Source organism: Triturus cristatus, chromosome 11 (genome assembly GCF_964204655.1).
Source record: "Triturus cristatus chromosome 11, aTriCri1.1, whole genome shotgun sequence".
NCBI classification, from domain to species: Eukaryota; Metazoa; Chordata; class Amphibia; order Caudata; family Salamandridae; genus Triturus; species Triturus cristatus.
This window is the reverse complement of record NC_140594.1, coordinates 382,792,261-382,804,616: the sequence shown is the minus strand read 5'-3', so window position 1 is coordinate 382,804,616 and position 12,356 is coordinate 382,792,261. Positions and strand designations below refer to the sequence as shown.

General features: G+C 46.2%; 1 protein-coding gene across 1 annotated transcript in view; it reads right to left on the bottom strand.

Moving 5' to 3' along the window:
* The window catches only part of LOC146784224 (myoferlin-like), a 3,625,175-nt gene that overhangs the window by 278,371 nt on the left and 3,334,448 nt on the right, over nt 1-12,356 (bottom strand). The window contains exon 28 of the mRNA XM_085634512.1: nt 1,758-1,975. Within this exon, the coding sequence (XP_085490638.1) occupies nt 1,758-1,975 (218 nt within the window). The remainder of the gene's footprint in view (nt 1-1,757; nt 1,976-12,356) is intronic.

Here is a 12,356-nt window from a genome sequence, read left to right as displayed (position 1 = left end):
CTCGCACCAGGTCGGGCCTGATCCGGCGCTCCCGCACTGCAGGTTGTCACTGGCGATGCTGGCCGGGGTCTCGGTGGCGTCTGTGCCAGCAGCAGGTCGGTTTCGGATGTCAGGTCCCCAATCTCGCGGCACAGCTGGGAGCACCAGAAGTGCAGGTCCTGCAGCCGCTCTCCCAGGGCCTTCGTCACCCCGGTCTGGCTGCGCTGGGACCTCGCCTCGGTCTCCACCGCCATCCACTTGGAGTCATGCCGCCCGCGCACCGCCCACTCGCTCCGAAGGTACTTAGCCTGCGAAAGCCGGCGGTGGCCAGGCCAGAGGAGTGTAGGGGCAGGGCAGGGTGGGCTCGCAGGGTCCGGGGGGTGGGATGGAGCATGGGGGGACACTCTGGGGGATCGGAGGGCGAGAGATGAGCACCGGCCATGGAGGCACGGGGCACGGAGCGCTAGGGGGCGGCACACAGCACACCGACATGGCTACGGGAGAAGGCTGACTCTCGGGACTCTGGACGCGGTGGCGAGAAACGAGCACGCCCACAGCTCCGTGCTGGGAGAAAGCGTCTGTGTAGCATCAAGGAGACGGCCGTCAAAGGAACCGAAGTGAGCGTCGGGGCACGTTGGAAGGCAGCAGCCAATGGCTGTGCCACGGAGGAATATCGAGTGAGGAAGCGGATTGGTGAAACTCAGTAGAACAATGTACACCGTCAAAGTAATTTGTAAAATATCAGTATGTCATCAAATACAGAAAACAAGGTGTCCACCAGCAGCCTGGTCTGTGGAGTCCTCTGCCAGAGCTAAAATAAAAAACAAGCTGTCTCCGTGGAGCAAGTCAGCAACGAGGTGTGTGCGCGCGCGTTAGGCGTGTGTGCGCGCGCGTTTGTCTGTGCGTCTGCGCGTCCACAGACCCCGATCGCTGCGCGTGCCCTGGTCTGTCTCCCTTGGGAGCAAACACGGCGACAATAAGTCTCGTTGGCGGCAGCGCTTCGCGCTGCAACGCCAGCGAGACCTAAAAAGGGAGAGGGGGGTCCTAGGAGGACAGCAAGGGATGGGAGCGAATGGTGTTGAGAATCTCTTCTGGGGCACCTAGTGGAATGGTGTTACACAGGGACGCGATGTTGCTTACGAGGTGAGACGAGAATTTTTTCCGTAAGTAAAGGAGAGGTAGTGCTTTCCGATTTCGAGAAGGCTACATTTCAATAGGTTTGGTGCATAGTAAGAGATGAGCTGATTTCAAGGGCAATGTCCACACATTAGTATTTGGTAGGGGGCGTAAAAGGAGTGCCTAGTCAGGCTTTTCTTCATTATCTTTCCTTTAGTCGTTTCAGCCATGAGTAAGAGAACAGTTTAAGCATTATACTCGGCATCAAAAAGCCAATAGGCTCCCACTGGGCAGACCTACGGGGTATACCACAAAAAGAAAAGAAGCCTATGCGGTGCTCAAGAGAAAGGTCCCATGCTCAGGTTGCAAAATTAAGCAAATCTACTGGACATGGTGATGTATTCTTGTAACACCATGACTGAACTTCCTGCCATCGCCTAAAGACCCAACCCCTTACCTGGCAATCCCACATTTAGAGACTATTCTTCCATTGCTGAAATTCCCCACCACCGGTCACACACCTCTCTCCATAACCAAGTCCCTCACCTCGCCCAAGGACCTCTTCCTCCATTAGCCAAAACCATTACCTCCCACCACCGACTGACCCCTCATTACCCATAACCCACTGGACCTGCCCTCCCCCGTTCCACAGGGCCACTTACACTTATCTTGCGTTTGCCATTCTCCATCGTCGTGCATGGCCACCATCCCTTTGCTGTCTTCTGCTTGAAGAGTGGGATTGTCCTTGGTACATCACGAGGTGATAACATCTTTTTAAGGCGCTTAGAATGAGATATATTGGAGCCATTTTCCTCCAGGGTGCAGGACTCAGGAAATTCCTGTGGACGGGGCAGGTGGATGAGATTTAATTCCAGAACACCTAGAGGCAAAACAAGAGAATAATTCATCATGCTGCGACTCACCCCTATGGAAAACATCAACAAGAAACTTGACTCAAACCTGCCCTGCCATGCTATAATATCATTCCTTTAGGAGAATGTCTAGAGAGGTGGCTTGAAGATTCAGAGATGCATGTCAGGTACTGGTTCCAAAACCGTAGGTGTCAGGTAAGGTGGTACCATTGATGCACCGTGGTGACACCACATCCAGTAGGCGTGGCATGCCAGTATAATGCTCTGGTACATATGTAGGGCCTCCCATTGTTATGACAGTATGCATAGTTTGTGGGGTCTCAGGGTGGAGGGTGGAGGATGAAGTTTTTATAAGATAAATTGCCATATCAGGGTATAGCATTCAATAGAATTGAGATGCAGGGATCATGAGTGGTTATAGTGTTTTATCCGAACATGGGGGCATATTAACAAGGGCTTTACCTCCGCTTTTTTGGCTTTAAAAGCCAAAGAAGTGGAGATAAAAATATTGCCCTATCAACAACAGGGTGCTAACATGCAAAATCGTATGTTAGCACCCTTTTTCACTACCCTTCCCTTTGCATCTCTAATGAGATGCAAAGTGGGCGTTCCAGAGCAAAATAATAGGAGAAATGTCGCTAAGCGACATTTCTCCTATTATCAAGCTTCACGCTAACCCTGTTAGAGACAAAAAAAGGAGCGCTAACCACGGTTAACCCTGCTTTTTTACGTCTGCTAATTTTCGGATTTAGCCATATAATCCAATGGGAGGTGGATTACAAGGCTAAATCCACCATGGGCTATCAACAAGGATATCCCTATTCTAGTAGTTTTATCGCTACATTACCAGCGATAACCTCCCAAAATGCCGCTATCGTTGGATTTTTTATCGCCTAGGCAGTTAGCGTTGCCAATAAGGCGATAACCAGGCGATATTATTCAGCGATAGCGGGCGTTAAACAAATTAACGCTAAGCGCCCTTAGCGTTAATTTTCCCTGTTCCTTGTTAATATGCCCCTAAGGGGCATGTTATCAAGGACGGCGTTAAAATTATCGCCGGTTTAGCGGCAGATAATGGGCTTGATAATATGCCCTGGAGAATTCCAATAGAAGCCCATGTTCACATCAGAAGTGCATTATAGCCGCTTTAGCGGCAGTTTTCTGCCGCTAAACCGGCGATAATTTTTAACGCCGTCCTTGATAATATGCCCCTAATATTTGTACCACACGTCTTATGTGAACTCTTTCAATGCCCAACACTCTTGAAGAGTTATCTTGTCCGACTACTATTGGAGACCTATCTTCTCTATAATAACCAAGTGTTTCTGCGATAAAGAGCAGTTGATTTTGACCAAAACATGCTTCCGCTTCTTTGGCTTCTTAATCTGCTTTCCTAGCATCTACAAACCCAAACAAACATACTGCTAGGCCTGTGGGATTTAAGAACATTCTTTTTCATGCATGTGTTATGTTTTATTGAGCACTAGATTACCTGTTTTTTTTAATCTAACAGAAGATAAACATGTTTCAGTTACTATCACTGGGAAAAACGATTTCTTTCAGAAACCTGGCTCAACCCTTGTTCAGGCGCTGATATCACTTTAGCTATTCCTAATGATGACTCTATCCTCAATTTAGATAGAGCCGACAAATAGGCGGTGGGATAGCCATTATTTATCGGTCCAAGGGGCATATCATCAAGGGCATTATCGCCGCTTTAGCGGCACTTTTTGCCGCCAAAGCGGCGATAATCTTAATGCCCTATCAGCATGGACACGTTAGCGCGTGTTTCCATGCATTTCCACCCTTTCCCTGAACGCACAGCTATGCATCTCTAATGAAACGCAAAGTGGGCGTTCCTCCCCCAAATAATGGGAGAAATGTCGCTAACTGACATTTCTCCTATTATCAAACCTCCCGCTAACTGGCATGGCGATAAGAAAAGTAGCGCTAACCGCGCTTAACGTTACTTTTCTTACGCCTGCTTTTAATCTAACTTTAGCCATTATATCCAATGTAAGGTGGATATAATGGTTAAGTCTTCCCTCCCCTATCACCAACGTTTCGCCGATCGTTGTACGATTATCGCTGAATTTCCAGCGATAATCGCACAATATGTACTATCGTGGTATTTCTATCGCTTTTGAGATAAGCGTCGCTGATAGCGCGCTATCTCAGCGATAGAAACCAGCGATAGCCGGCGATAATTATCCTAGCGCTAAGTGCGCTTAGCGATAATTATCGCTGGTTGTTGGTGATATGCTCCCAAGTTCCCCTGTTCCAGTCAGCCTTTGGATTTAGCGCACAGCGCGAGGCTCTTTCTTTGCCAAAATTTCAGGCACCTTTTCTCTATCGAGTGTTTTTATCTATAGTCCAACTCATCAGGACACCAGGTTTGGTGATTTTCTAGATACGGCTATTATGCCCTTTTGTCTGCAACATGGCAATTTTATGATTCTGGGCGACTGCAATCTTCACATCGATGACCATGGATGCCGAGCTGCCGAGCAACTCAACCTACTGCAGAGTCAAAGGTCCCACTCATAAGGGGACACACACTCTCAATGTCATTTTTTCGAACATCCCCTCTCTTGAAGTTGGCTCCACAGTTCCTTTACCCTGGACTGATTACTTTTTAGTTCCCCTTATCCTAGACTTACCTATCCCTCAGGCCCCTAAATTATCGAAACCATCGCTCTACCGTCCTTGGCATTCCATTGACGATGCCACTTAAAATAAGGTCTGCTCCCATATTGTAGTCAGCCACTACACTGATATGGAGTTGGCAGTATACTCTTTCAATTTGAATCTTAAGACTACCCTTAACTATTTATTACCTCTGAGAGTGAGCAAAAACAGAAGGGCCGCCATATCAGGGCCATAGTTCTTCACCTCTCTTTAAATTGAAAAGCAAAAGTGTAAAGCCCTTGAAAGAAAACGGCAATGTAACTTCTCGTAGAAAGACAAATCAGAGTATAAAATACCTCCTAAACAGATTTCAAAAAACATAAAAAAGCCAAAGTATCACTATTCTGCTAAATTAATGATGCAATTTTAAAAAATGTCAGCTCCTTAATAACACCCCTGTGTTAACATTATCGCCACTTTAGCGACAGCTAAAGTGGCGATAATGGGCTTGATAATATGCCGCAGAGAATTCCAATAGAAGCCTATGTTCACACCAGAACATGGTCTTCTATGGGAATTCTCAAGGGCATATTATCAAGCCCATTATCCCCGCTTTAGCGGCAGTTTTCTGTCGCTAAAGCGTCGATAATGTTAACGCCGTTTCTTGATAATATGCCCCTATGTTAGTTGTTGTTTGCAAACCTTTCTAAACAGGTCCAAAGCTTGGGAGAGATAGACCAGAAAAGGGCCCTGCAACTTAACCTGCTTTGGTGATTGCGAGAAACCTCTGAAACTTGGGGCAGTTTTTATTTTGTAACCATGACTGCATTTTACATTTAATAAAATAAGAACCGCTTTTGTGCAGTCGCCAGTAAACTATGCGCAGCACTTATTAGTGGATTTGCTTTTTTACCTGGCAACTCATGTAAGCTCTGACGAACCGAACTTGTATGATGCACTCTTTCAAAGGTGTTTCTTCCACATCTCCTACGGCATTTTGTAGTCTCTGCAATTTATTCCATAAATAATCTGGAAATCTCCAGTATGCATCCTTTGCACAATCATGCCTTAAAAGTGTTATTACCAAAGTTAATTGTTGTTGAACGATCAAGATAAATTAATAGAATTGTTATAGGCATCAAAATAAAAGTATCCTAATTCTATTATTCAAATAACCTAGGAAATAAGGGGAGTAGGATATCTGAAGTAGTCAGTGGGTAGCCTAGAGCAGAAAGTAAAAAACACTCAAGATTTGCTTGAGAATTTCTTTGCCAGAGTTAGCTTTAAAAACACAGATCATCCAATCATTATGAGGAAAGAGGCTGAATGCAAAGCATATTCTGGAACAGTTTTGGGATCAGTGACTTTACTTTCAAATGTTATACTACATCATTAGAGTAGTTCATAAATATGAATCCAAACAAACTTATTGTGGCGACCAATGCAGGAAGATACACATTTTACAAAATGAGATAACGGCCTCAGCCTGCTGAGCACCACATTGCAATTTTGCTGGAGATCACTATAAGGGTTGACGAGAGATGTGTTCTGTCTGTCGGAAAACACTCAAATAATCGCAATGCACTGTCCTTGATGCCAGATTCCTGGAGGTGATTACTAGGCTCGATTGGTTGATGTTATTCAAAGCTGCAGAAAGGACCAAAAGGACCACATCCACCATAAATATCCGCCACTGAGTGTACATCATCTACAAATTTAAGCAACACAGATTCGGTGCTCCTCTGTAAAAGAAGTTCGACTTGGAAGGGGTGAGGCAGGTCATCACTTTTCAGAAAATCGTGGGCATAGTCAATAAAGTCTCCTACCAGAAGGTTTTGTTAAAAACAGCAGATTTTACGTAGGAAATAAATTATCTGGTTAAGTCTGATTTGCGATTGTTTTTTGAAGGATGTGACTACCAACATAGCTCTGTTCCAGAGAAGCTTTGAAGATCCTCTGCATTATCTGACTCTCGCATATGGAATTTAAATAGGGTGGTCATATTGAAAAATAAAGCACTAATCAATGACAAAAACAAGGTTGACACAGTTCAGCCTAATACCACATCTAAGGTTCCCACTCCCTTCCAGAGAGAATGTAGAAAAAAATGTACCTTCCAGATTCAAAGACTTTGTTATGAAGCTTTAAAACTTGTTACACTGTATACTATATTTTTTTGTCATTTTTTTGGGGGGGGATGTATGGAAGGAAGGTGTGTAACATTGTGCCTTTTACTTATATTCACCTAGTTGTTCCCTTTAAGGGTTTTGGTTATTGTTCAAGCAGCACCATGGCCATGGAATGTATATGTGTGGTCAGACGGTCAATTGCATCTGACCAGTTCTAGCTGATGGATGGGACATTTCCTTCTCCTGAATAAACTTATCTTAATTCATCATATGGAGCATTTATTTTGATTTTACACGCTTCTTGAAGTGCCTAGGTCCACCAAATAGGTGACCTCATCTTCCACAATAGTATGGGGGTCCCTCCACTTGTTTTGGAGTGTTCTCGGAACCACAAAATCTAACACCTACCCCATCAGCCCTGACTTCAACCCTGACTAGTAAACAGTCAGAACAGCCTTTGGGTCATGTCATAACTTCTGTAGTTCTAGGGTGGCCTCCAGGTTTTTAGTAGCCTTCTTTGTGTACTCAGCTATACATGTGCGTAGGCCTACTACATAGACTACAATGTCCTGTTTAGGAGGTTTGAGAGGCTGCTTCCATCCCTCCTTCAACAAACAAAGTGGACCCCTAACTGGATGTCCAAACAGAAGTTCAAATGTACTTTAATCCACTCCCATTTGTGGAACCTGTAGGAAGCTGGCTCTGTATTTACTTTACCAAAGTAAGGTATAGTGTGCACAGAAACCAGTGGATCCCCAGAGGTACAGCAGAGGCTAAATTAGGTAATCATCAACAGCTCTCTTTGTGGTAGCATGGTCGAGCAATTAGGCTTATCAGAAGGGTGTGTTAAGCATTTATTGTATTCACTCAATCAAGGCTTATGGCACAGGCTCAGAGACAGAATCCAGACCAATTAGGCAAGTATAAAAAGGGTATCCTTATGTTTTCTTTCTAGAACCAAGCAGGACTAGGCACAGGTAAGTAGAATATGCTTTCAAATGCAAAACTTTACAAGGAAATGCAATTGTGGTTGAAATAGGAATCCTTACAGGTTTGTATTTGTGTTCAAAACAGTTCAAAATACATCGAAATTACTTTAGCTTACTTTAAGATTACTTTACCATTGTTAGAATAGAAGAACAAGTTAATTACCTTCGGTAACGCTTTTTCTGGTGGATATTGTATCTGCCTATGGATTCCTCACCTTTTGAATTACCCCTGCACCAGCATTCCACGAACACTTTTTTCTAGCTCTCCCGCGTTGACGAGGACGTCCTAATGGCACGGCTCCGCTAGGAACTCCGTATGATGTCACCGGAGCCACAAGAAGACCTCGTCGGCGTGCTGACGTCAGTTCCACCCATTTTTTCCGTGCCTTCGAGGCAAAAGGGTGGACCGACAACATAATTGGAGTATACACAGTATACAATATATACATAAATACACACAGCATAAAGAAAAATAGGAAAAGCTAAAGAAACAAAGCATTTCCTAAACCCCAATAGCAAGGCAATCAAAAGACATAGTGAAATAACCATGGCAAATAACTAAAAACTCTTTTTGTATAAGAAGGTGGACAATGGGGAGGAGGGTGGGTCAGTGAGGAATCCACAGGCAGATACTGTATCCACCAGAAAAAGCATTACCTAAGCTAAGAAACTGGTTCTTCTGATGGATACATCTGCCTGTGTATTCCTCACCTTTTGAAGTGAATCCCATAGCAGTCCCACTCCCGGAGGAAAGTGTCCACCTACTCATACCAAAAAATCCTGCAGCACAGATCGTGCAAAATGGTCATCCCTCCTAACCTCCGAATCCAAGCAGTAATGCTTTGCAAAGGTGTGGAGGGAGGCCCAAGTTGCTGCCTTACAAATGTCAACAACAGGAACACCTCTAGCCAAAGCAGAAGAAGACTTAGCTCTGGTGGAATGAGCTCTAATACCTTCAGGCGGTTCCTTCTTGGCCAAGGCGTAGCAGATCTTGATGCACAAGATGATCCACCTGGAGAGTGTTCGCTTGAGCGCAGCCTTGCCTTTCATACGTCCAATGTAGCCCACGAAGAGATGTTCCCCCAGTCTTAGATCCTTGGTTCTGTCCAGATAGAAGCTGACAGCCCTCTTAGGATCCACATGTTGAAGTCTCTCCTCCCCCTTTTGAAAGGTGAGGGGGAGGATAGAAGGTAGGTAAGGTAATAGACTGCACTAAATGGAAAGGAGTAACCACCTTAGGCAGGAATGCAGCCCTGGTCCTGAGAACCATCTTTTATGCATGTATGGTTAAAAACGGAGGTTTAGAACTATGAGCCTGCAGCTCACTTACCCTCCTGGCCGAGGTAATAGCGATCAGAAAGACTGTTTTGAAAGAAAAAAGCCTCAACTGGCAACTATGAAGAGGCTCAAACAGAGAACCCATTAGGAAAGTGAGCAGAAGATTTAAATCCAACTGAGGCATAATGAAGGGGATGAGAGGAAACCTATTAGTGAGGCCCTTGATGAACCTCATAACAATGGGAGACTTAAATAAAGACGGCTGGTCCCGTAAAAGGAGGAAAGCCGACAAGGACGACAAATGACCCTTTACTGTGGCCACAGCACAACCCTGCTGAGCCAAAGAAAGAGAGAAACCGAGCACATCAGACAAACGGGCCTTCAAAGGATCAATGGACCTCTCTTCACACCATTTCAAAAATTTGGACCACCTGGAGGAATAATTAGATTTGGTGGAGTGTCTCCTGGATGATAAAATAACTTCCACCACATCCGGTGGGAGAGAGAAAGAACTCCGGTTGCCCCGTTCAATCTCCAGGCAGGAAGGTGCAGACTCTGGAGATGGGGGGTAGAACCTGGCCCTGCGAGAGGAGATCTGCCCTCAGAGAGAGAGACGGAGTAGAGGGTGCGATGAGAGGTGAAGTAGATCTGTGTACCACACTCTTCTTTGCCAATCCGGGGCGATCAATATGACTTGTCCCCGGTCTTGGCGAATCTTCCTCAGAACCCGAGGAATCAAGGGTATGGGAGGAAACACATAAAGGATCTGCGAACCCCATTCAAACTGAAACGCGTCCCCCAACGCTCCCTGCATCGGAAACTGGAGACTGCAGAACTACGGGCAGTGCGCATTCTAGTGAGTGGCACATAGGTCCAACGAGGAAACCCCCACATCCTGAAGATGTGAAGGACCAGCTCCGGATGAAGACGCCACTCATGATCGGCCGAGAAACGCCAACTGAGACTGTCTGCACGCACATTTATCACTCCTGCCAGATGATTTGCCATCACACAAATCTGATGGTCCTGAGCCCAGGACCAGAGTCGCAGAGCCTCTCTGCAGAGACGATACGACCCTACTCCTCCCTGTTTGTTTATGTACCACATCGCAGTAGGGTTGAACGTATTGGCCACAATTCCAGCAGGTTGATATTAAGCAACCTTTCCTTCAGAGACCAAAGGCCTTTGATCTCCTGATCTCCAGATCCCCCAGATGAGCACCCCACCCTAGAGTGGAGGTACCCGTAATTACTGTGGTCACCGATGGAGGAAGATGAAAGGGCTTTCCTTGCAACAGATTGCCCTCCACACTCCACCAAGACAGATCCGCTGCAGTGTCTCTGGAGATCCTGAGCATCTCCTTGAGATCTCCGTTGTGCTGATACCACTGCCTGCAGAGGCACCACTGGAGTGCCCTCATGTGTCAGCGTGCATGGTTGACCAACAGTATGCAGGAAGCGAACAGACCGAGCAGGCGTAGGACCTTCAGGACTGGAACAACCGCTCCATCGTGAAAAAAAGGAACATCTCTTGAATGTCGAGAATCCTCTGCAGAGGCGGGAATGCTCGACACACAACCGTGTCCAGTACTGCCCCTATGAACAGGTTGTGCTGTGAGGGCACCAGGTGAGATTAGGGCACATTTATTGACAAGCCCAAGTCGAACAACAGCCATGCTGTTACATGCAGATGACGAAGCAAAATCTCTGGTGACTTTGCTTTGAGTAGTCAGTCGTCCAGATAGGCGAAAACAGGAATCCCCGACTTACTGAGATGAGCTGCCACCACCGCCATGACCTTTGTGAAGACCCGAGGCACGGAAGTAAGACCAAACGGAAGAACTGCAAACTGGTAGTGCTGAGACCCTACCGTAAAACAGAGATACTTCCTGTGCGACTTCAGGATGGGAATGTGAAAATATGCATCCTGTAAGTGTATCGACACCATCCAGTCCTCTTGTTGCAGTGCCTGAAGAACCTGAGCTAGGGTCAATATCTTGAACTTCTCCAGATTGAGGTAAAAGTTTAAAACCCTGAGGTCCAGGATCGGTCTCAACCGCCCGTCCTTTTTGGAGATTCGGAAATCAAGAGAAACACCCCTGACCCGTTTCCTGCTCAGGGACCACTTCTATTGCACCTTTCTGTAATAAGGCAAGAACCTCTTGCTGCAGAAGCAGCAAATGGTCCTCTGCCTTGGGAGGAGGGTAAGGAGGAGGAAACTCCCAAAAGGGAAGTGTGTACCCATTTTCCACAAGATTCAAAACCCAAAGGTCTGATGTGATAGTTTTCCAATCTTGAAGAAAATGGGACACCGGACCCCCTACAGGACTAACATGCTCCAAGATGGGGGATCTAGAGCTGCTTTCCTGTGATACCAGTGGTGGGGCAGGAGAGGAAGAAGAGGAGGAGAGTTGATGGGATGCACCTCGCAGACGACCTCTAGCCTTTCCTCTTTAAGATCTGTACATAGGGTTTTGCTGCTGCTGCTGAGGCTGTCGACGGCCACGAAAGGAAGCCGCCTTACCAAAACCACCGTACCTCCTATAGCCGAAACCTCTGGTTTGGGACTGAAGACCCAATGATTTTGCAGTGGATCTACTTTCTTTAAATCACTGCAGCACAGAATCGGCCTTTTCATCAACAAAAGGTCAAGGAGAGTAGCCTGCACATCTGGAGAAAACCCTGAACACCTGAGCCAGGCATGCCTTCTGGTGGCAATAGAGGAACCCATCACCCTGGTCACCGAATCAGCAATACCAAGACCAGACTGGATAACTTGATGGGCTGCAGCTTGCGTATCCGCCAGAACTTCTAAAAAGGAGCCACGATCATTGTCTGGTAACTTAGGAGCCAACTGCTTGGCTGAATCCATTAAGACATGAATATACCTCCCCAACAAGCACGTAGCATTGGTGGACTTCAACGCCATACTTGCGGAAGCGAAGACCTTCTTAGCAGAATGCTCCAATTTCTTAGAGTCTCTGTCTCCAGGAGTTTGAGAAAAAGATCCCACAGACTGTTTAGAACAGGAAGGCTGTACTACCAAACTTTCTAGTGAAGAAAGAAAAGCAGGATCACCAGGACCAGACCGGTACCTCCTTGCTACAGACCTTTAAACAGCAGGAGCAGAAAGAGGCTTCCACCACACCTCTAGAATCAGCTCAGTTAAAGCCTCATTAAAAGGTAAAAGAGGTTCAACCACAGAAGATGGGGAATGTAATACTTCTGTAAGAATATTTGGTCTGAACCAGCAGTGGGTAACAGAAGGTCTAAATGTTCAGCAACCTTCCTAATTACAGCGTGGTATGGTGACACATCATGAAAGGGGAAGGCCTTTGGTGATGCAAGCTCCCACTCTGGCGAAGT